We start from the raw sequence: 23832 nt of genomic DNA, 5'->3' as shown, positions 1-23832 counted from the left end.
TATTGTTTTAAAAGATCAAAAATGATAAGCAAATGCTGATTTTACGTTACCTGGCTATTAGACATTAAAATTGACGTAAGTTGTTGTCTCCCAGTGGGACGGAGGTAAGTCTACGGATATTACAACATTAAAATCCGAGGCTCGAATCCCTACAGTAGACACAGCAGATGGTGGCTGTGTGTTACTGTTTTAAAACAAACTCACTCACACTGAAGAATAATAGTCTTGTAATAGTATGTATACCTAAATGTATAATACATTCTCAGTGAGATTAGGGTAGCTTGTCACGTGATTGACGAGTAATATCCTCGAGGACGTTACCTAAACTATGACAAAATATAAAAAAAAGCACTGTAGCTACTTCCACGATGGGAGTATGGGTTAAAAAGTTGGAGACAGTTTGCACTATTTCTGGATTTATAAGAACAAAAGTATTCACTTTGCAATCATATTAGCCGTAATCGTAAAATCTATCACGTATAGAATTATACAGTATGGTATAACCAATACAGGATGAAATTTTATCTCATTATATATTTATATACGTAGCTCTTAATAATAATAATAATACGAGTACATACTTTGTTCGTAATATACGTAAGTTTCGCGTTTTATTCTTGCCTTCGGTTTACCAGAACGTAGTAAGCAACTATATATGTACGTGTAGGCCTACGTGTAATTCAACGATCGTCAAGACAGATTGAAGAGGGCATCTTTATGCTAATTTCAGGGTAGTATACCGAATCATAAAATGATGTTACGTAGGTAATTTGAGAGCAGTACTTCTTACGTGCCTGCTATTGATTGGTCACAAAATGAAGGTAAAAATATATATTACTGATACAATTCAGTAATTTCCGACAGGTAGATGTTAGGCCTAAGTTTTGAGTTAATATGTTTCTGACGGCGTAATAATACAGTTTAGTTTCAGTTTTTATACTGGAAATAGGTATATTATAAACTCAAGAAAACTGTAGATAGCGATTCGTTTCTGCAACAGTCCGAAATGAAAACTCTGATCAGAAGTTATCGATAAAGAATAGATTATTTTATTACTTGGTGCAACATTTTAGTTGATGTAATCAGTTTGCTTTTTAAAGCATCGTTCAGTAAGTCCCTTGCAGTAGCGTCTTGTTGTGGGGAAAGTATAAACTAAAAGTGTTTTGTTTGTTTTTTTCGAAGTCGTACGTCTTAGAAAGAACACATTTCAACTGAATCATTTCTTTTAATGTATTTGCTTACCAGATACCTGCCGTAGTATATTGAAACAATGTATTTTTTTAGGAATATCGCATTAAATGTTTAATAAAGGTGCGTTAACATAGAACTAACGTATCATAAATTCGAATTTTCCTATTGTAATTTTTGTTCGTTATATGAAACAAAACACTAAAAGATACAGTTATTTGGATCGAATTAGTGTATTAAACCGACGCTATTGGTATACATGAGAGTGTAGAGTTTTCTACACGTACAGTCTCTGCACTATTTTCATTGTATTTTCTATGTATCAACCATATATCATATGCACTTAACCGTCCTTGATAAACTGTTATCGGCAGAACGTGATGGTACACATTTGGGGTAGATTTCAGTGTCGTTTATATTACATATCACTGCTTTAAGTTTGGTAATTTTATTTGTTTTGTTTTTTCAGTTTTAATGCAATTTGTAACATGTCATTCCTTTAGTTTTATAATCTGCATTACATTTTAATGTCGTTTGTAATTTCTATCACATACCACTGCTTTCATTTCGTTAACGTATGCTAGAGTTTTAATGTCATTTGTAATATATCACTGCTTTAATAATATGTATGGTAGTGCATGTAACACATATCATTATTTTAAGTCTGATAATATGTATTATGTTTTGATGTCATTTGTATCACATATCACTACTTTAGGTTTCCTTATGAGTGTTGGTTTGTGTACGTAACCGTCTTATGACTGATATGTGTGTGCGAGGTTTAAATGACATTTGTAATACCAGCTACTGTCTTAAGTTGGTATTTTAATGTCATTTGTAACACATGCCATTGACATAAGTTTGACAACGTATTTGTTGATTTTTCTTAATATTCGTAAAACATTTAACTGCCTAAGTTTTATTCATGTTGGATTTTCAATGTAATTTCTAACACACACCACAGCCTTAACGTTGATCATGTATTTGGGGTTATGAATGTCATGTGTAACAGATATAAATGCCTTAAGCTTTAAAATATGAGTCATCTTTTCATTGTTGCTGTAATTTTAGGCATAGCCTAGTTGTTAGCCTTTTTGGACTGTGAATCCGGGAGTTCATGGTTCATGGCCGCAGAAACACATTTCGTACTTGGGGATAGTGGGTGCCTTATAAAAAACGGCCAACTCTTACTATTCGCCCAGACCTGAGTAACCCAATAGTTGACAGTGAGTATTAATGTAATTTTAAAAGTAGGGTTTGATTTTAGTTGTGCGCAAAGCTATACGAGGGCTATCTACGCTGGCCGTTCCTAATTCAGTTATGAAAGACTAGAGGAGGGATAAATAGTCATCACCACACACCGTCAACCCTTGGGCTTCTCTTTACCAACGAATAATGAGACCGACCATAACATTATAACTCCCCACGGCTGAAAGTACGAACATGTCTGGTGAAAGTAGTGTTTGAACTCGCGAGCCGAGCGCTCTAACCACCTGGCCATGCCGGGCCCTAGAAAGTAAGGATGAGTTTGCTTAGTGTAACTTTGCGCGGAACTTCTAAACAAAAAAATAATATCATTTTAGTACATTTTGAAAATCAATATTCATTGGAAATAATTTGGTGTTGTTAAGTTCATTTTTCTAAGAATAAAATTATTTATACGTCACAGTTTTCTTTGTATACATAATACTCAATAGGAATAAATTACCACTGTTGAATATACACAATACTCATTAGTTTAAGAATTATAATGTAGTTTATTTGATGATTTAATATTTTAAGATTATTTAATTTTTATAACAAGTTTAATCGTATAACAGTTTAACTGTTATACTAGCTCTGTAATATTGTTCACGTCATCTTTCTCGAAGCTTCTATGTTATTCTCGTTATGTGTGATGTAACTAGAGGGCTAGGTATTTCTAGACTTTTCTATTGTGTGTTATAAATACGTGTAGATACAGAAAGTTAAATTATTGAAAGTAAACGTGAAAGTAGACTGTTTATGAGGTTAACTGTAACTAGCTACTTTTAAAGTGAGTTTCACAGCTTGTATTATAACAATAGAGATAGATATAGAAGAATAATTCGTCTTGTCAAAAATAGTTGAACCCGCCTATGTGAACTTTTAATGTAAAAAAAAATATTTTGAAACTCTGAATATAACTATGGTATGGTAATCCACTGGGTAACGTGAGTGAATTTATCACTGACTATAATGTGATGACAGACGAGGCAAGAAATAATTCGTCTTCTCAGTTGAGTTCTAAAGTAATTGTGTAGACATTCTATGGGAATGATGGTTATTTAAAGCTCTGTATTCAAGTGTGGTAAATAATAGTGTAACGAATTTTTGTACATACGTTTAACTTATTTTGAACATATATTATATTAAAACAGTTGAACTGTGTGCTGTCGATTTATTGTTGTAATTTATCTCCAACAAGTTACGGACACCTACTGATAAAATTGTTTGTTTATTCTTAAGCACAGAGCTACATAATGGGCTAACTATGCTCTACTTTTTACGGATATCGATACCTGCTTTCTAACAATGTAAATTCCGTACACGTATCTCTGTGCCACTGGGTGCCCTCTCATAAAGAATCTGGCCTCTGTAAAAAGTTGAAAAGAAAAAGAAATCTGACTAAGAAAATTAATCTAGAAATTAACAACTTGTTTTTTATGCTTTTCATTACCGGTAGAATTCATTTATTGGATCATTTCTCGTTGACAGTTGTCAAAGCATTTAGTGTTAAGAACTGACCAGTATCAGAGTGGGCGAACTTGCCCATTTTTAAAGTAAAATACATAGAATATCCTAGCAACTATAGATGGGATTAACTACAGTATTGATGGAATTTTTTGTGTATATTTCATATGCGGCTCGTGCGTTTTTAGAAATCCTGTAAAAATAATCATGAACCGGCAACTAATATTATCGTGCACAGCTACTTTATAGAAATATGTGTTTAAAGAGCTGGTGGGATTCTTAGAGCCTATCGGTTTGTGTGTTGTTAAACACAAAGTTGCATCGTAGCCATATATGCAGGGATATAACCTCACATTTTAACATTATATGCTGTTACGCTTGTTGCTGAACAAATGTAGGCGAATCTATTGATAAGTCAGTAGTCCAGAGCTCTCTGACGTCGACAACTTTTTCGCTTTGGGTGGAGGTAGGAAATGAAAATAATCACTTTTCTTATTAAGACTAATTAGGCTTATCATGAGATTCAGGAACTTCCTGTTGTTTGTGCTGTTCTCGTGTATTTAGAAACAAATTATGTTTGATGTCCAAAATTAGTTTATAGGAAACATTCTAGTGCTGTAACGATAACTAATTAACGCACATCGCAAAATTTTGCGGTCTCGTGAATTGCATTTTTCAAATAAAATTTTCCAAGGCTCCGGTAAGATTCTTATTTTATTGTTTCTTTCTTTTTGACTTAGCAGCGTTTTAGAAAGACCCTGGGGTCAGTTCATGTGGAATGGTCACCACCGACGTGGTCAGATAGAGAGTTGGCACTACTGAAATGTAACTTCTGCATGCTTCCCGCCTCAGCTCACCCCGAGGGAGATTCGGAGTTCTTGATTTGTTTCGATTGTGGCGCCAGAGGTAATGTTTGAAGTAATATCATAATCAAGTTACCAGCCATTCATTGGTGATAGAGATAACATATACTTTAGTAACCTAATCACATAACCAGTCATCCATTGGTGACAGAGGTAACGTGTAATGTAATATCTTAATCACTTTGCAGGACCGTAGCTAAGGTGTGGAAGGTGGTGGTTATTTTGTCAGAATTAAATGGTCTTTTTACTTATATTAACAAGCAGTAGGCACTAACTGTCATGATGTTATCTTATAATATTTTGTTTCTAACAGTATTTTACTTAATATTATATATAACTGTGTGTTGTCGATATAATTTTTAAGTTTTTCTTCGACAGCAACGAAGACAAGCAATTAAATTGTCACTATACCACTGCTCACAATCCTGGCAGTACTTTAGCCCTAAATTTGTGGCGACAGAAAATGTACGTATGATGCTATTTCATTGCGTTGTATATAATTATATCAAAACATTCATTTTGTAAACTAGCCATATTACCCGCTCAACTCACGTGGGATGGGGGGGGGGTATTTAATCTTACAAACTAAATTAAGTACGTAATTGGCAATAACGCCTGAGTTCATAGCTCATTGATTATTTGTTCCCTATTTCCCACTTCGCATCGCCCCTATTATATCATGCTAGTTGTTATGCACTCCATTTGTATGTTTTTCTGTAGATCGAGATGCTGTCATCACTCGTGCAGGCGTTGGTTGGATACGTGCGTTCGAAGGCCCTGCCTTGGTTATTCCGATAGTTGGTACTTTGTTGTGTTTACTATGACAAGTTTTCCAATTCCATATACGTAATTATTTATTTTTGTTCCAGCTTCCACAAAATGTATGGACTACAGCCCTGAACTAGCAGGAAAAGCCAGGTTGTATCCATGGCAATGCATGTACTGTAAGACATGTTGTTTGTGCAACGACTCTGACGACTGGGTAAGAGTACCTTTCTCTAGTCATATTCATCCAGAACATTATTAAAAATCGACTTTGAATATATGCGACTGTATGGCCGTTAGAAACTTTTCAAAATTCCAATAAATATGTGCTAGCAGATTTTTGTGTGTATTTTGAAAATACTGGTAAGAATAGAGAGATTTATGTAATAAACTTTCTATCACTGGGTGAAAGCTAGTATTATGAAATTAAGTGGATTTTCAGTTCTTTAATTTCTCATACTTTTTAATTTTGTAATCAGTTCTAAAGTTCACTTTTTGTAAGCACAATATCTATTGGTTTGTGACATTCTCAGGTAAAACTGACTTCCTCCTAGAGTAAATAATATAGGTCCGCTATATAATGGGAGATTCAACTAGGAAATATCATGAAACAATTATGAATTTCTCTTAAACTAAATGAATTTCTGGAAAATAATGGTCACAAATGTGTTAACACAAAATAATCTATTTAACATAATACCACAAGGTGTGTATTTATTTCAACACGAAAGACATTCATCTTCACTGATAAAGTGTACAAGCTAAAAATCTGTCAATTCTATAAAAGTAAGGTGTTTATTCTATAGAAAAAAATATATTCCATAGTAAGAAGGCATCACGTTAGATTCTTAAAATTTTTAGCTTTCTACTTTCCCAGGGCGAATAGTGCTACCCACGTAACTGGTGATTTATATCCGTAAATGAGGAAGGTTGTATCCTCGAGGATAGATTTGCTTACTTTCATACACAATATGCGATTTCACTGGCAGACCAGGTATTAGTCCATGTGAATAACGTAGAGTTATAGATAATTAGAACCAAAAGAACTTAACAACTTCCTTGATCTCGGTTTGTGTTAAAATATCATATACCTAGAAAATAAAATATCTAGTTTAAAACAATAAGGTAGAGAACTAAAAAGGTGTAACATTGATATAAGTAAAGTAATTACTAGGAATTATTGAACTTTTACGATGAATGACCTCTATTCTTTAGGATCTCGGTGATTCATGCCTCAGAAAAAATAAATAATCGCTCATTGATACAACTAAAATGTATTATTCTAAATAAAGAACAGATTAATTCAAGAAAGAAATAATAATTAACAATGAACGGTGGTAAAATAAATGTACAAGTAAGTAATACAGTGTTACAAAATTCTAACCGTAATTCTGATGTGTTGTGGCATAAATAAAACTGATTACACATTACATATCACCAATTTAATCCCGTTTACACCCTGTAACATTTTTGTCACGAGCAGTTTGCTAGTATGAATAGTGTCTTCACCGTTAATATATTTTTTCTAATCCCAGCCGGCCTGGTGAGCCCTGGTAGTGAGCGAAAAGCCTTGTCAGCACATGATCTAACGGATGTTGTGTGTCTAACATATTATACATTCTTTAATTTGGTAAATTGTTATTAATAAGGGTATTTTAAAATACTGATCACTCAAGTAACTGTATTTGTGAGATTATATAAGGCAGGTATATGGTGGAGGTAACGTTAATTATGTAACTTCCTAAGAAACAATTTTATGGGATTGTTCAAGGAATCCACGTTGTTATGTCAACAATAATTATAGACTACCTTAGTAACAATTTATGAGATGATGTTAGAAATCCTCGTCGTTATGGTAACAGTAAATGTAGTCTTCCTGAGTGACGTTGCAGGATAACCTAAAACACTACCCTTCCATCTGTTTGAAATATACGAGTTATTTCACGACTCAATTTCACAACATGGTGATAAGTTATTATCACGTCACCCTATAGCTGTGGGACACGTAAGGAATTAGTATTGCTGTAGTAATGTTAATAGTAGGTTACGTGAGTCACGTGGAATTATCATTTTTACAATAATAGTAAAATAGCAGTCGTGTTGAACAACAGAAAGTTACGATCAAAAAAGAAAAACAAAAGAAGTCTTTAACATGTATGTACAATAATTAAACAGTTGGTCCGCTGTATGCTATTTAATTATAATAAATTCGAAGAAATGTCATAACGTTATTACTAACACACTTAGATTAATTTAAGTTAGTATATGCTGAAGTAGAACTGACTCAAACAGTATAGATACTTAACAGTTACGGTTTAAACATCGCAACTGGCGAAGGTCAAATAAGGTTTTGATAAACACATCTGATTTTTAACCCGAAATAGACAAACTTAGTCGACGTTGGGGAAAATAGGAAAACCTCTAAAGTTTAAATGATTTGAGGGTTATTGACAAACAATCGGTGTTTAAACGGTAACTCTTAAAGTATTGTATTTCATATATAAAATGGCGTTTCAGAGAGTCTTTAAAATCGTTCAATAACATAAGTCTTCAGTTGGTTGGTCTGTGATATATGGGAACAAAAGATAGATCTGTATTGCTGTTTATACACGCTTCGTATCCAAAATTGATCTATTAAGAGAAATAGGGAGAAATTACAATGCAGTTCACGTGATGTTTATCAAAAATCTGTTTGTTTATGTGAAGAACTGTTCATTGTTCTATTTTGATTTGGGCTGACAAAATTGTGAATAAAGATTGCGTTCATCCACTCTGTCTAATAAAATATAATAAGTGACACCTAGTGGTTTGTGCAGTAACTGGATTAATTCTGTATATCACAGACTGATAAACTTGACTATATATAGCACATACGTGACGTTTATAATAAATATGTACTGCTTACACATCACTTTAAAGACAGGTTTGAGACGTTGCCAACTAATTAGAAAACGCTACACCAATTAAGTTTCGCAAAGAAAACGATTCTGTAAAGTGTAGTTGATGTGTGAGCGTTTTAATATTTCCATAGCAGTGTCGTAGACAGGACCAGTGGATGGAGGGTTAAACCCCTGTAGCCTTCAACAACATTAGTTCTGTATATGTAATTTTAGGGAGAGGGTAATTGATTATTAATAAATCTAATCTATTAAACAGCTGTATTCAGTTTTTATTCTTTATTTATGTATAGATCAGATAATTCAAACATTGAAACTCTGATTTGTTCAGTTTGCAAATGATCCAGTAACATATTCAACATTCAAAGAATAACTTAAACCACCTTTACTCTCAAGCAACCCTCTCATCTCAAGGTCTGGGCTGCGGCACTGATAGTAATAGCATTAATAACTATGAATGAAAACAACGTGAGTTTATAAAGAGGTTTAACTGATTACATGTTTAAGAAGACATTTTCTATACGCAGGACACGATGTTAATTTGTGATGCTTGTGACAAAGGATATCACATGAAATGTCACGTGCCTATAGTTACAGAGGAACCAACAGGTAGGTATGTTTGACAAATAAAATCGTATTAAATGTCACGTGTATATAGTTACAGGAAAACTAACAACTATGTTTTACAAGGAATGTCACGTGTCTATAACTAACACCTGTGCAACAGATATTTCTCACAAATAATATCGTATGAAATTCTGTTCCTATGGTTACAGGAAAACTTATCATTCAACCAACATAAAACTAACTCATTAAAAGTACACAAAGCTACACGAGGGCTATCTGCGCTGGCCGCCCCTAATTTACAAGTGTAAGACTAGATGGAAGGTAGCTAGTCATCACCACCTACCGCCAACTTTTGGGCTACTCTTTTACCAACGAAGAGTGGGATTGACCATCACATTATAACACTCTCACGGCTGAAAGGGGATCATGTTCGGTGTGACGGGGATTCGACCCTGAGATTACGAGTTCAGCACCCTAACCATTTGGCCATGCTGGACCTACACCAAAGGATGCAATGCTGAGGAGAGATTGTATTTACGATAAAAGACGTATTTTCAGATCATCACTAACACCTGATAAAACCGTCACCAAAGTCATAGTAGAACAAGCCATTACAAGATCACAGCTGACTTTATTATTGGACTGTATCTTTTTGAAGAACCATCAGTACATGCACTGCAAACACACATAGTCAATGTTCCACCGTACCTTGCAATTATCAATCAGTGTGCTTCTCATGCTGCAGGAACGAAACCTGATGGACACTACAGTGTCCGTGCAATGTGGTGTTGCTCCATCTTCGTAATGGTAACCAAGAGAAACACGTCTAACGGGAACAATTTCAGAACAAAATAATTTTACTGCGCTTGTAAGTTGCTACTTTATTCATTGGATTTAACATCAGCTGATTTCTTGTTGCGAGGGTACCCGAAGCCACATGTGTACCATAGGTAGCCTTGCACGATTCCAGACCCCAAGGATCCAGTTGTCCGGAAATTGGCCACCGTACCAGCATGTTGTTGCTATAATGCTCTTTGTCACACACATGCAATGCATTCTAGACGATGGGAAAACACACTTTGAACCGTCCGCAACAGTAGCAACATATTATAGTTGTTGCATTTACAACCGCTTGATAACCCTAACAACCTTGTACAAGCTCACCTTTCTATGACGTACCTTTTATTAGATATGACGCGCTGGACTGCGAAACTGTTTTTATAAACCCCATGCACTTTCCCAGGCATATCTATCCTAGTCATCAACATCTTCCTATGGGTCACATCTACACACGAACCTTTCTCCCACTTTTATAAACGCATTACAAATAATTTGTTTTCCTTTGCCTTCATTCCACAGCTTTCGTTTTCATTTTAATCAACCGACTTCAAGATGTTTTTCAACAATGCATGATGCGAAAAAATAAGTGTGATTTAATGCTCTATACATTTGTCACAAATTGAATTTCTATTTGAGTCATTTTGTACCTATTTCCTGCAAAGACCACATTAGCTTCTTTGAAGTCTATATTTCTATCCTTTTCTGCTCGTTTGATATAACCTCAGGTTCCTTCAATCTTCCATGACTAATCAAATGAGCTTATAACACTAAAAATCGTTTCGTTACTTGCAGTGGGCACAGCACAGATAGTCCATTGGGTAACTTTGTGCTTAATAATAACTGTAGGAAAAAAAGAAATTTTGTTAGTAGTTACTATTATGTTAATTTTTAAAATTATTAAAAGCGATCAGTCTGTGCTAACAGTTGTGTAATTTGAATGAATGAAACATCGTGCATGTTGCACTCGCATCTGGGAAACATCAGCGATTAGGAACTAACCTAACCTATCGGCCAAGTCTTTTAGTAGTAGATTCGTAGATTATAATGTATTATTATTAGACCCGACTTTTTGCTCATGAATATTATGTTAACCATCTCTTCTGAAAGACATTTTCCTCGTAAATCAAATTATATATTGTCTGCTCCATTAACAAGAAGGGTTGAAATAACAGGTTTCATAATTTACTGATCTTATTGTCAATTGATTTTTTTTTTTCAGTTTGTTAATAAAACAATCTTAAAGCACGGTATTAATCCAAAATTTGTGGAAAGAAATGGTTAAAATTAAAATTAATGTACATAATGTTTCTATACGTTTACTCGTTACCATTATATGGTATTTAGGCCCGGCATAGCCAAGCGTGTTAAGGCGTGCGACTCCTAATCTAAGGGTCGCGGGTTCGCATCCCCGTCGCGCCAAACTTGCTTGCCCTTTCAGCCGTGGGGGCGTTATAATGTTACGGCCAATCCCACTATTCGTTGGTAAAAGATTAGCCCAAGAGTTGGCGGTGGGTGGTGATGACTTCCTCTAGTCTTACACTACTAAATTAGGGACGGCTAGCACAAATAGCCCTCGAGTAGCTGTGTGCAAATTCAAAAAACAAACAAACATATGGTATTTAAATAAAGTAGTTTTAACTCTAAACAATGTTACTTAGAAAAAGTAAAGAAAAAAACACTTTTTTTTTTATTACAAGTTTGTGATAAAGTCAGAGAGAGATGTAAAAATTTGTTGCTGTTTATCAGAAATTTCTACTTACGAGCTAGCTTCGTATAGCCACCCCCTGTAGGATAGAAGAAAGGCAACTTATCAACTGCAGGCAACGCCAACTCTTTGGCTACTGTTGTCTGGCGAAGAGTGGAATTGACCATTACTCTTATAGCGCACATGCGGCCTTAAAATGCAGAGCTTATTTCTGCGGCAACGTGATGCGAAATGAACTCTCTAACCCATATTCTGGAAACGCTAACCACCAGTCCTTAATACTTTTTTTCATGAACTTTTGTTATTATGGATGTGGCTCATAGTGTATTTTATTTATTTCTTGTTAATGGATGTACTTTAGGGACATGGATATGTCAACGATGCATGAATGAAAAGCAAACAACAGAAGCTGATGAAATCAACGATAAAAATTCTGTGGTTAATAGCAATCAGCTAGGAGACCTGGGTAAGAAAACAAAAACCTTACAGACAATTTTAAGTTCTGTGTTTTTATCGTCGTTTTTAGGTGTAGCATATATCAGTATAGGTTGTTTAGTTTTTACTCTATTGAAATTTAGATTCAATGACTTTGAAACATGGAACTTAATGCCCAGTATATCAGATGATGAAATCCGCAGTGGAAAATTTATATAAATATATTTACGTTCTGTTGTATGTTTTCGTTACACAAACGTTTGTCTCCAGCTGATTGTAATGAGGTGTTTCCGTTATCAGAGTTGAGCTAGTATGTTTGTTATTCCATGCTTTAAGTTTTGTTTATGTGTTTTATATTTGCTTTCTAAAGGAAAATAAAGGTAATGAATTGTCTAATTGATGGCGTTAAAGACTGCGCTCGTGTTTGTTACCATAGGAATTTGCTTTGTTTTAACCTGGATTGATGCTTAGAAGCTATTATGTTTTATTTCTTTGTTTTTTGAAAATAGGAAAAACTCTAGAACAAAGAGACTTATAAAAACTACTTTAAAACAGCTAAAATTTGTATAACTTCTAGTTTCTAGATTTTCTCCGTTGTTTTTTTATAAGTAATTTTTAAAATTTCTTTTCATAGGAGGAGTCAATACTTCACTAAACTTTCCCTTACTTTGTGATTCACCCGTTCCACATGATTATGGTACTTGTACGAATACCTTTGATACTTTAAATCGAAAGTAAGGAAACAGTATCTTGCCATTTATTGTTGTTTTTTGAAACTATGAGACGTTCGTACTAACTATCGTATTGAAATATATATGTATATAGTTTTTATTTTATTTTATAAAGGTTACCAGTAACTTGTGCTGTTTAAAAAAATTTACTAATTGTTCCTGCCAATAAAAAAATAGTTTTCTTTTAATATATTCAAAAATCAACCTTTTATTACCTGTGTAAGTACTTGTGTATTTTTTCATATAATTTTTTTGAATAAATTATCTTTCGAAGACAAATGAAAATGTTGAAAAAATGTATTTCGTCGTCATTACATTGTGGCTAAAGAGGGCACGTTTGTAAAGGTTATTCTCTAAACAACGGAATTTTGATGAGCCGGATTGATGCAATGTCATCTTCTCTTTCAAACAGCCATTTCGAGACATATCCAGAGGTGGTTCCAGATGCTAAAGATTGGACCATTGATGACGTAGAAAACTTTTTCACACATATTGGCTTTCCAGAACAAGCCCCTGCATTCAGAGAACAGGTAAGCCTAACCGTTATAAGAGTGATGTGTGTGATTAAGCGGCTAATGTTGTATACCCCATCAACGGCGAGACTACAGTCGTACAACATTTATGAATAAAATAACGGAAGAAATTGTAAATAATAGAGGGCGACACTTGCATTGTGATAAGTGATCACGTGATTTTAAATAACAGAACATTTACAGGATTTTAAACTCATTGTTTCTTTTAGATGATAAATATATCATTAAGTATTTATGTTCATACAACGTTGTCTCTCAGGAGAATCTAGTTGATTTAAATATTTTAATTTTTTTCGTACAAAATCTTGTTCATCAGTAATGAACTGATGTGTAATCACGTGCCAGTAGGCGATGCATCTTACACACTAATACCGGAATGTGTATCATGTAACAAAACTAACTGGTGTTTTAAGAGTATTAAGTGACTCTTTAAAGAACATATTTAAACTTAGATTTTCATCAATAATGTGATAATTATTTCAACTTAGAAGTATTTAACTACGACTTAAATAAGATTGGGAAGAGATCCTGTAAACGTTAAACATAATTTAACATTGTAACCAAGATAGGGAAAGGTATTTTTGAATCACTGTAGTAGTGGCAAGTAGTGTTCGGGTAATACTCCGTTTAACAGCGTACCTGTACCTATTGATGATGAAAAATATGCTTTTATTTGTATATTTGATTAGTATAAAATACGGACAACAAGGGACTATCCAGTTTTTGGGGGCCATCCATATACGCCTATTCTAAATAGAAATAAAGTGCAATTAAAAATTAAACCTTACTGTTATTTTCCTGGAAAACATTGATTGGTTCCCCCTTTAAACCGTTTTTGCCCTCACTACTGTTAATGACTGTGCACGGTTAAAATGCTTCCTGGTGTAAAATAGATTTAAAAATTTTTACTATTAAAATTATTCTTTTCTGCTATTGTTTCTTTTCAGTAACAATAATTGGTGGTTACAAAGAGTTTAAGTGACGAATAGTTTTCACTTGTATCAAAAGAACTGAAACAACCACATTTATTGCAAAATCATACAGCAGAAAAAAGTTTTAATAAATTAGAAACATGAACTTCGAGTGTCAAATCAATTTCATGTGTAGAAGATATACTAAACAAAAATGTATGCAGCACATCATCACATGTTCAAATGTGTCATAACTTGTAAAACACAGATTAAAGAATTCTTGGAATTGTTTACAGTATGGATGTTTGGTGAGTCAAGTCCATAAACAAGGGGTAACACGAGCATCTGTGATGCTGTTGCTATTGAAGTAGTGCTGAGTTGTTACGTGTTACTAGGAAGGTTGTTGATGTTGTTTTACCTGAAATAACATAATTGTTTTTCACATTAAAGAGTATGTTGTTTTGTAGGATCTTGAGTGTCACTTAATCCTCTTCTGTGTGAAGTAACTTAATTTTTCTCCACACTTAAGGATATGTTGTCTTTTAGGACCTTAGTTGTCACACAACCCTGTTCTACCCGAAGTGACAATTGTTTTTCACATTGAAGGGTATGTTGTTTTGTAGAACCTTGGTTGTCACATAACCCTGTTCTGTGTGAAGTAATTTAATTGTTCTCCACATTGAAAAGTGTGTAAATTTATTATGTTTACAAATCTTGAACTCCATCCTTTACAAATATTGATCACTTGTGGATCCCCTGTTAATATTACCATATTTCTAATTGTGCATTCTGTTTTGTCTCTTATTACCAACACATCAGTAAATGATAGATCCCTCTGAGAAAGATGAAGTCAAAGTGTGGTAATAAATTCTGTTGTCTTTCAAAATTTGTAGTGTACATGGAGTTAAAGGACATTTTTCTCTAACCTTTTTATCACAATGTAATAAATTCTGGTTTCCATCAGATATTCTGAAACACACATCAGGGAAAACCATAAAACTGTTTGAAAGATTTTCTTGTCCAGCACTTGGATGGTCCAAATAACAGCTGCCTCATAATCAGTTATAACTTCTTTCAGATCTTGGATGCACTGCAGTCCTTCACATATATCAAAGCTTGTTTTCACGTGTTCTGTCTTTTGCTGAAGAAAACATACACAAAATGCAAATTAACTTCTTCAAGGGAAACTTGAATCACACACAAATTTGAAGGAATCCAAGAGGAGCCATGACAAAACATCAATCTATCATCCAATGCTTGGTCTTGACAATTGTTAAAGATGAATTTTGGTGCTGAAGGCAATTATGTGAGAGTTGCACATAATTTTCTCCTTTAACATGTGCCTATGGTCCATCTCTTATCTATAATGAAGTCTGAAATGGAAACTCTGCAGTAGACCCAGTAGTTTGTTCTTTTGCATGTTGTGGCTCGTGGGATCATATTGGCTTGTTGATATTGTGGCAAAATGAGCTTTAGTAATCCTCACTTCACTGTGTTTGGGATAGGTTTGTGGTCATTTAGATGGACTGGGCCTTTTACATCTAGGGTTATACTCAAGCATGAAGTAGTGTAAATTTTGGCCACCAACCACATTTTACTTGAGTCAGTGCTGCATGTATACTACTCAGAAATATTATAATCTGAATGAAATTTAAAGTACTGTCTTGTAACCATACATTATATACAATTTATTTTGTTCTAGTCTTCCCTTAGTTTCTCACAACTTAAATTTGATAGAGACTTGTATGGCTTCAGTTGTTCAAATGTACATTTGTCTTGAGTGAAGTTAATACCCTTGATGTGATTATAGTGAGTAAATGTGAGAGGATATACTTATAAATGTGTGGCATCTTATGACAGCATGAAGAAGACTTTAAATAAGTCATTCCTTGTCAAATCATCCAGGGGGCTGCAGGTGGCCCCACAGAATGCCTTGAAAAAATCCATATGTGCTCATCTACCCATATAATGAACAACTGCCAAAGATTAGATCAACATCTCTAATAGTTTCTGATTTACAGCCCTGTAAAATGTAGTTAATTTTTTGTTATTTTTGGCAAATTCATTTTTGGACAACTTTGGCTGCTTAAAGCTGCAAGAGTAATGATGGTAGAAGGCTGAAATTTGCTACACTGACTGAATTAATCATACAAAATTCAAAAAATGGTCTCAAACCAAGTTTATCTCTCTTAGGATTTTCGTAGTGAGGCTGTAAAATCACCTGAAAACCCAAAATCGTAAAAAACATTGGTTTATTTAATAAGCCATAGCTCTAAGACTTAATATGATACAAAGCTGAATTTTGTTTTCAAATTTCCTATAACATATCAGTTGATAACTCAGCAATTGTTGTAATTAAAAGTCTATTAGATCTCCTGTAAAATAATTTAGTTACATGCAACTTTTTATGATTTAGCTAAAAATAGCCCTACTTTAGGCCACAGTTTGACCATGTCACCAGTTATTCAGCCTTTTCAGATTTTTACCATATATTCTTACATCTCTGAATATGATCTACAAAAAACATCAGGATGGTGTTCAATCTACTTTTTGGGTTATAATTTTTAAAGTATCCTCTGACCACACGTTTTTTATTTAAAAACAAATTCAGTTCAGGTGTGTTACTGTGTGCAAATATATCCATACAATTGTGAAAAATACCTGTCAGAATTTTATGAATCCCACTGAAATATTTTAACCAGCCTTTCACAATGTTAAATAATGAAGTTGTAGGAAACAAGAAAGAATTAATTCATTTCTGAACAAGTTTATTGGCATAACTAGTTAGATCACATGGCAATGCAAATATATTGTGTATGTATTACAGTTATGCAGATATGGCTGAGTTTAAGATTCATAATATAATAAATACAAAGGTAAATCAGACACAAAAAGCACAATGCTACAACAGGGGATAACTGAGAAAGATTATAGTCACACCAAACTACAATAATCGTGACAATGAAATGTTTCAAAACTGCTTTGGCGATAAATTAGCCTTAACAACATCAAATAAACATTGCTTTGTTCAGACAGCTTAAATAAATTTCTGAAATTCGAGTTTGATTATGTTGAGATCACTTTGACATAGAACATAGTGGCGAGCACTATTGCCTTGCACAGTAGGTGCACTTATCAGACAAAGAATATGTTGGAAAGGAATCCAGCTTTCATCTTTACGTGTCCTTGCTGGCCATGAGAACAGTTCGTTTCTTGATTTCTTCATAAATGACACCAACACATCGGAATGTTCATCTGATCTATCTTTTATGTTTCCCACACACCATTCATGCCACATATTTCCCTGGCTGATAATTGTCATTGCTATCATTAGACCCTATTTGAGCTGCTGCAGCATCACTTTCACTGCTACTACCAACAGTTACAACTGTGTACACATCATCATCTGATAGCCTTCTCATATACAATTTGTTGGTAGAGTGGGGAATAAAGTTATGATGTGACCTAATACCTACCACAGTTTTGCATTTTTCATAGCGCTCAAGTAGATCAAACTTTACACAATTCTGCAGGACTGATTCCTGATTGACAAGAAAGAACTGAATGTGGTCCTTTCCCTAAATGTACATATCAAAGACACTTAAAATTTGATAATTTATTATTTATTCAACCTTGATTTTTTTGAAGATCATGTTCAGAGATGTAAGAATATATGGTAAAGACTGATAAGAATATTTCAATGGGATTCATAAATTATTTCAAAATTGTATGGATATATTTGCACACAGTAACACACCTGAACTGAATTTGTTTTTAAATAAAAAATGTATGGTCAGAGAATAATTTAAAAAATTATAACTCAAAAAGTAGGTTGAACACTATCCTGATGTTTTTTGTAGATCATATTCAGAGATGTAAGAATATATGGTAAAAATTTGAAAAGACTGAATAACTGATGGCATGGTCAAACTGTGGCCTAAAGTAGGGCTATTTTTAGCTAAATCATAAAAAGTTGCATGCAACTAAATTGTTTTACAGGAGATCTAATTGACCTTTAATTACAACAATTGCTGATTTATCAAGTGATATGTTATGGGAAATTTGAAAACAAAATTCAGCTTTGTATCATATTAAGTCTTAGAGTTATGGCTTATTAAATAAACCAATGTTTTTTTACAATTTTGAGTTTTTAGGTGATTTTACAGCCTCACTATGAAAATCCTAAGAGAGATAAACTTGGTTTGAGACCATTTTTGAATTCTGCGAGATTAATTCAGTCAGTGTAGCAAATTTCAGCCTTTTACCACTATTACTCTTGCAGCTTTAAGCAGCCAAAGTTGCCCAAAAATGAATTTGCCAAAAATAACTAAAAAGTAATTAAATTTTACAGGGCTGTAAATTGGAAACTATTAGAGATATTGATCTAATCTTGGGCAATTTTTCATTATATGGGTGGATGAGCACATGTGAAATTTTTCAAGGCATTCTGAGGGGGTCATCTGGAAAATTTTCCAAAATCTGGATGATTTGACATGGAAAGACCCAAATACTATTTACCACAGTTACTTAAGGCACAGTAGCACACATGTAAATCATGTGAAGATTGGTTAAAATCATCAGGTGACCTTACAAAATTAATTGATGAAATCTGAGACAAAAATAAAAAATGTGTCACACACAAGCACTGAAATATGTCTTATATCTTTAAGATCTTGTTGGTATTAACACGTTTATTACAGGGTGGCATTTTTATCTATTTTTGCAGTTCAGTACAGTTGTACCTAAAAATGCTGTTGACAACTTATTCTGTAAGCCAATCACTCTTTTGTAAAAAAAAAAAAAAGTAAAGGAGGTATGTGTGTGTGTGTGTATATATATATATATCTTGAACTTTTTTCTAAATCTTAAAATCATGTTCTCTTTTTTACTGTTATTTTCAAATTAACTTAAATATAAACTGGAGGCTTTTGTCCAGTTGATCCCATGCAAGTAAGTTACTGTAATGTAACCTCTTATTCTTCTTTTCTCAAGAGAAAAACAATAGATTTTAGTTTGTTCCCATAAAATAACTCTTCAATTTCAGGAATGATCAGAGTCGCCCTTCTTTGAAACCCAATAAATCACTTTCTGTTCTGAGGTAAGGAAGTTGAAACATACACTCCATCCCAGTTGAGACATAACTAATTAATACAAATTGATAGATTCATATTGTAATAAACTGTAATGCAGTTAAAAAAAAAGATAAGTCCTTGTGGTTCCCTCAGTTAACACTACTAATATGTTTATATGTTCGTTTCAGGAAATTGATGGAAAGTCCTTGCTATTAATGAAAAGAGGTGATGTATTGACAGGACTGTCAATCAAACTTGGTCCAGCACTGAAAATCTACAGTCATGTGAAACGTCTTCAGACTGGACTTACAAATGGACATCTGCTCTAGCATTTTGTCTTTGTTCATCATATCATTCCATAGCTTTGTTATCCAATTTCTAAATTACTTGTACATTATACTAGCAAATATCTGTTGCAAGTTACTTTTGCTAACTATCCAAAAATACTTAATTTATTCGCAGTCATGAGTTTAACCATTTTAAGATGTAACCATTGCAAGTTTAGTTATAATTGGTAATTTTTAAATTACAAAACATCTTTAGAAAAACTAATGTTTCATAGAGCACCTGGCTGTTGACAAAGTATTTCATTAAACAAGTAGACAAAATCTCAAAAACATATAAGTCAAGAAATAAAAGCTCTGTGAACGTTAAAGAACATTAGATCTATCTTTCCATTAAGAGTTGTCGATTAATCCTAAGATATTGCTTATTTTGTAGAAGTTAAGCATTTCTGTATCAATAGATATTAATGACTTCTAAAAATTATGCAGGTGTTCGTTCTTATCATAAGTCACGAAACAGTATTGGGTGTTTGTACTTGAATTGTGGTCACTTGCTGGGTAGTAAAATGAAAGAAGTATTTTTGTTTCTAAATAGTTACATGTAAGTATTAAAAAATGGACAACTTCTAAATAATAATATATATATATATATATATATATATATATATATATAAATATTTATTTTAGTAACTAAATTTTGAAGTTATATTAAATGAAAGAAAGCTTGGTTTACTTTTCAAAGTATTAAAATATATCATGAGCTTGTGTTTCTGTAAGAAAGTTATTAAATATGAAATTATCTATAATTCATTATTTTGTATTTACTTTGAAACAGTATTATTTATTAATGTCTACTTGCAGTAATTTTGACTGTATGAAAATAAACTATATTTGAAGCATGATGGCCTTTGTTTGCCTAGTCAGTTTTTCATTCAGTTCCCTATCAAGCATGATAAAACATACTTTGTTGTAAATGGGATACTGTTGCAAAAACTATCTTATACAAAGTCATCAGTAGAACAAGTCAAAATATCTTAACTTCTTACTACACTATAGCACCAGAAGTATCTGGACAGCCCACCCAAATTTGGAATTAGCCATCCCAACCTGTATTTGCAGTAATAGTGCTAGTAACAGGATCTGAGATGTGACTGTTGCCAAAGGTGGACCAACACCCTCTCAGAAATTGACTAAGTTACTGTGATTTAATGAATTATACATATTGTTTTGATAGCGTGGTTCATTTTGCAGCCATTCATGTTGACCCTGTTCCTAAATTAGTATCATCACTTAATGAAAAACAACTATATGTGATGTCTATTTGTACTTTTATAATCCAATATGAGATAGCAACCACTGCTAGTAAAAGAATAAACATCACTTTACAGTCTTTTTTTAAATTATTATTATTAATGACAAATGATACAGTAAAGGTATGTGAACAGTGCTTATAAATGCCTTAAAACTATTGTATTGCAGTTACTTTTTAAGATATTTGGTTCACTGACCACCTGGCACAGGAAACCTTTATTCACAAAAAGAAATTCTCTCCCTCACCATTTAACTCAATAAAATGTCAGTCAGTATGTCTAAAATTAAAGTCTCCCATAAATATTACAACAATATTCTTATTAGTAACAACTTGATCTCATTACATGAATTTCATTAAGTTCAGCCCTCAGACGAGACAGAAGTAAATTTAGACTTCCAACAATAAATCCAGGCTTTAATTACCTGTAACAAACACTGAAGATAGCCCAATGTGGCTTTGCTCTAAAAGACAACCAACTAACCAACCAATAAGATAATCTTTTTCATCAACTGGCCTGGGAAAAAAATCACAAATTAAAAACTTTCAATCCTTAAACCTCTTGACTGCCATTTTTATGTCTTCATTTCCAATAGGCTGCAGTTCATCCTTTATACAGAGCCATCTCGCTCCCTCTTTTAAAAATTTATAATTTTAAAATAACTTATACCTTAGAGTTGCAAAGTAATTCTTTTATTCAGTGTCCTACAAATCTAATTTTACCTTTCAACTAAAGCCCTAAGTTTATTCTTGAATTTACCTTTAAACATGGCATACTTATCTTTTAAACTATTATTAAATTTGTTGTACTCTAAATCTTTTATTCCTAAATATGTTTATTTTTAAGTTCCTTCATCACTATGAAAGTTTAGTTTAAACTGTCTTTAATGAATAGATTTAGAACTTCCAAAAACCAACTGCTGTCCAATATGCTTAAGCAGAGCTCATCTCTAAGATACACACTTTACCCTAAAAACTATCCTACAGGTTAAATTGGATCATCTGTTGCTCTAAATGAATCCTTGATATTCTTCCATTTAAACCTTGGATACTGCTAACTAAATTATTTTTGTATGCAACTTGAGGGGCCATTGTGGTATGGAAAAGTATGTTAACTTTTTTTTTTGTGGAAGGTGAACATAAAACCAACAATTTTCAGTTTTCTGCACACACGTTTCTAGCTGTATGTATGTTTTTGACAACAGAACATTGGCCAAAAATGAGGTTAACTTCCGTTCACCATAGCTACTTTTGTTGTCATTTCTACAGTCTGTAGAGAAAGATTATTGTATAGCAGAACACATTATATAAAGAAAAGCAGTAACATTTCTATTGGCAGGTTAGATAATGACTTAAGGACATATTCTTCCTAATATTGCAGTTGAAATTACCAAAAATAGTGTGGCTAAATCATAGTCATTCTGGAAAAAGGTGAATTTTGCACATAATTGTTGTACTATCCAATCTTACAGAAAAGTTATAAGAACTATATAACATTTTGTCTTCAAATGTTGCATAGGTCTGTCTTCTGAGTGAAAACAGCACTATCTGGTGTTCTGTGCTCTTGTGTGACAGATTTGTACTGTTATTTGCATTGCTCAAATTGTTTTATATTGTGTTTAGTCGTTCTTCAACTCAGTGAATTCAGGTTATTAAAAGTAGAGCCAGTCCACTCCTATTCACAAAGTGGGTGGGCAATAGCTCTATGTCTCGTCCACAGAACCCATGATATCCGACCATCTAACGTTTCCTCAGCTATTGCAATTGCTATTCTTACATAAGCGATCAAACAGTATACTTGAAAGTATTAGCACCCAAAGAAAGGTTACGCGTCTATCTTTTAACCCCAAACCTCCATTAAGTGTACTTTATGCTTTTCAAGCATCTTCTTCTGGCTTGAACTTTATGAAATCATTCACCCCTACGTGTACTACAAAAGGAAAAAAAAAGTTCCTTGTTTGTACATAAACTCTCAACATGTTCTGTAATGTCCTGTCTTTAGCAAACGTAGTCCTAACCATTCTATTCTTCTCACAATAAATACCTTCATAATTATACTTAATGAGATAATCTCCCACGATATGTTACCTCGTTTTTCATTGCAAGCAAAGGTTAAAATCTATTAGAAACTGGTACACGTATGCTAACTGAATCTGTCCCTATAACCTGAACGTTTTATTGCTGTTCACCTTTGTAAAACTCGTAATGCTCCCCCCCCCCCAAGAACTATTTATGTACCCTAACGTCAGACACTTTCTGCTTTGATTTATACTACCCAATAGTAGAATATTCTCTGAAGTAACATTCTTATCAGTGGTTTAAGAAGGTGTGGCAAAGTGGAGATAGCTTGGAAAGCAAACAGAGTTTACAGTAAATTTACAAATGCTGTCAAATATGTCCTTATGTTTGCCAGTGCTGCAAATACAGTGCAACGTTATTTTCTAAGCTTCCTGTATGCGTAAGTCACAATCAAACCTCAACTCAAATGTAGGTAACCCAATGCTGACACCTATCAAATTTTCCCCATCCTTGAACTATCTCAGAGTAACCATCTTGTTTACTAATCTATTCTCTGTTACTCAGCTAACCGTTTAATATAATTAAAATTAGTCTATTTCTCAGTTCATAGATTAACACTTGAATTCCTTGTTAATTATAAATACTTACGCAATCACTTTACTAGTGCCACAGATACAGTGTACACCCCGGCTCTAGCTGCATGAAACTATTTCGTGTAATTGGAAAAACGTTAATTGAAGGAAATTAGACTTTTCCAAGTTTTAAGCAAAAACATAATCAGCATTAAATCACCTTTGTAAACATACGCTCTATTATCTTAAAGTTAGTTAACTTATTTTTCGGTGAGAATAAATGTTCCAAATAAATATTAACTTGGGCACAACTTTCAAACATATGTCGCAATGTCGTTAAGTTTATTTGTTTTTTGAATTTTGCGGAAAGCTACACATGTCATGCAGGGAACAAAAATATTGTTGATCACGTGATGTGAAATCCCCAGC

The 23832-nt window shown here is 33.4% G+C and overlaps 1 protein-coding gene across 7 annotated transcripts in view; it reads left to right on the top strand.

Moving 5' to 3' along the window:
- Window positions 1-20407, top strand: part of LOC143257067 (histone acetyltransferase KAT6A-like) — a 51007-nt gene extending 30600 nt beyond the window's left edge. For 3 of the 7 annotated variants that reach the window (XM_076515202.1, XM_076515208.1, XM_076515204.1), the window contains exons 2-8: window positions 4644-4806; window positions 5633-5745; window positions 8953-9034; window positions 11899-12003; window positions 12607-12706; window positions 13116-13233; window positions 19408-20407. In XM_076515202.1, coding sequence (XP_076371317.1) covers window positions 4644-4806; window positions 5633-5745; window positions 8953-9034; window positions 11899-12003; window positions 12607-12706; window positions 13116-13233; window positions 19408-19548 — 822 coding nt within the window. In that variant the 3' untranslated portion in view covers window positions 19549-20407. Of the gene's footprint in view, window positions 1-8; window positions 822-4640; window positions 4807-5632; window positions 5746-8952; window positions 9035-11898; window positions 12004-12606; window positions 12707-13115; window positions 13234-19191; window positions 19246-19407 lie in introns of those variants that run through there. The other 4 variants (XM_076515203.1, XM_076515205.1, XM_076515207.1 and 1 more) reach the window with 4 other exon arrangements.
- Window positions 20408-23832: the final 3425 nt, after the last annotated feature.

This window comes from Tachypleus tridentatus, chromosome 7, assembly GCF_004210375.1.
Source record: "Tachypleus tridentatus isolate NWPU-2018 chromosome 7, ASM421037v1, whole genome shotgun sequence".
Classification (NCBI taxonomy): Eukaryota; Metazoa; Arthropoda; class Merostomata; order Xiphosura; family Limulidae; genus Tachypleus; species Tachypleus tridentatus.
The sequence above is the reverse complement of the archived record's forward strand: the minus strand, read 5'-3'. Positions and strand labels throughout refer to the sequence as shown.